The sequence below is a fragment of the Echinops telfairi genome, unplaced genomic scaffold (assembly GCF_000313985.2).
Source record: "Echinops telfairi isolate 266 unplaced genomic scaffold, ASM31398v2 ScPeMD7_70;HRSCAF=299, whole genome shotgun sequence".
Lineage (NCBI taxonomy): Eukaryota > Metazoa > Chordata > Mammalia > Afrosoricida > Tenrecidae > Echinops > Echinops telfairi.
The window spans coordinates 61,694,772-61,696,272 of NW_022103968.1; the positions used below are offsets into that span (position 1 = coordinate 61,694,772).

At 54.3% G+C, this 1,501-nt stretch overlaps 1 protein-coding gene across 1 annotated transcript in view; it reads left to right on the forward strand.

Annotated features, from left to right (window-relative positions):
• COL13A1 (collagen type XIII alpha 1 chain) overlaps window positions 1-1,501 on the forward strand; it is a 96,950-nt gene that overhangs the window by 62,495 nt on the left and 32,954 nt on the right. The window contains exon 28 of the mRNA XM_045291306.1: window positions 876-920. Coding sequence (XP_045147241.1) covers window positions 876-920 — 45 coding nt within the window. The remainder of the gene's footprint in view (window positions 1-875; window positions 921-1,501) is intronic.

Sequence of the window (1,501 nt, forward strand, 5' to 3'; positions counted from 1 at the left end):
TTCCAAACGACTGGCCGCTTCTCAGGGAAAAGGCGGGGCTTTCTAGTCCCATGAAGAGTGATCGCCTTGGACACTCAGAGGCAGTTCTGCTCTGTCCTGTAAGGTCACTAGGAGTCGGTGTTGACTCAATGGCAGTGACAAAGAGTAATGTAATCATTGGAACCCTGGTGGCACTGTGGGGTTAGCACTGGGCGGCTAACCACTAGGTCAGCAGTTCAAACCCACCAGCCACTCCGCAGGAGAAAGATGAGGCTGTTTGCTGCCAAAGAGATGTACAACACTGTGGAGCATCCTTAGGAATTGGCATCAACTCATGGCAGTGGGTTTGCTTGTTGGTCCATCATCCTCACCAGAGAGAGACTTCTCCTCGGCCCTGTGCCATATTCTATTGGTTGGAAACAAGTCGCCGGCCAACCCGAGGGTCCATCCACCTCTAGACTCCATATAGAATCACAGCCCCTCCTCCCACCTTGGATTCATGAAGGTCATGATCACAGGCTGCCAGCCCCAGTCCTCTCTCCTTGGAGTGGATGGTTCCTGGGCCTTCCAAGGATTTCCTTGGTGACCCTTACCTTCATCTAAAGAGCCTGGTGGTGCAGTCGTGAAAGCACTCAACTGCTAACTGAAAGACAGGCAGTTCAAACCCTCCAGTCACTCCAGCAAGAAAACTAGCAGTTTGTTTCCATGTAGATGACAGACTTGGCAACCCACGGGGACAGCCCTGCTCTGTCCTACGGGGCCCCTGTGCACTGGCATTGGCTCGATGGCACACAGCAATTTCCACAAACCCTGCCAAGTGAGTCACAGACTGAGCGTCGGATGTGCCCGGGCTCCCCTGGTTACAGCATTCATGCCATGGTGTTTTATGCCCACAGGGAGAGAAAGGAGTGCCCGGGGAGAAGGGTGACCCAGGTGTGGAGGTAGGTGGTGTCTCCTCTTCCTTTTATGCCGCTGGGGCCCCGCCAACCAGCAGTCTGCCCAGCAGGCCCAACATTTCCATGTTCTAGAATGAAACCACGCACACCTAATGCAGGTGGGATGTAGAAGTGAATGCCCACTGAGCACCACCAAGGCCAGAAGCAAGGGCAGTCACTGTTGTTCCACCCAGGGATTCCTAGGGTAGCAGCCCCCGGGAGCCAGCCCTCTCAGTGACATCAGTCCAGAGAGAGGAAGTCAAGTAGGACCATCCCTCGATGGGGCTGGGGGTCATAGACCTCCAAATGTACATTGACACACAGACTATGCTATGCGATGGGCACCAGAGCAGGGGGTGGGGGTAGGGGGGACTTCACAGAGACAGGCCTCGTGAGCAGAGTTGTGAGGACGTTGTCAGAGTTTACCTAGAAGCTTCAGAAGTAGGCTTTCCTTGGCATGCAGGATCGCGCTGACAAAACACAATATTCCTCTAGTTCTTTCATCCTGCCTCCCCGCACCCCCACTCTCATGACCCCCGTTCTACCTTACAAATCTGGCTAGACCAGAGCATGTACACTGGTACAGA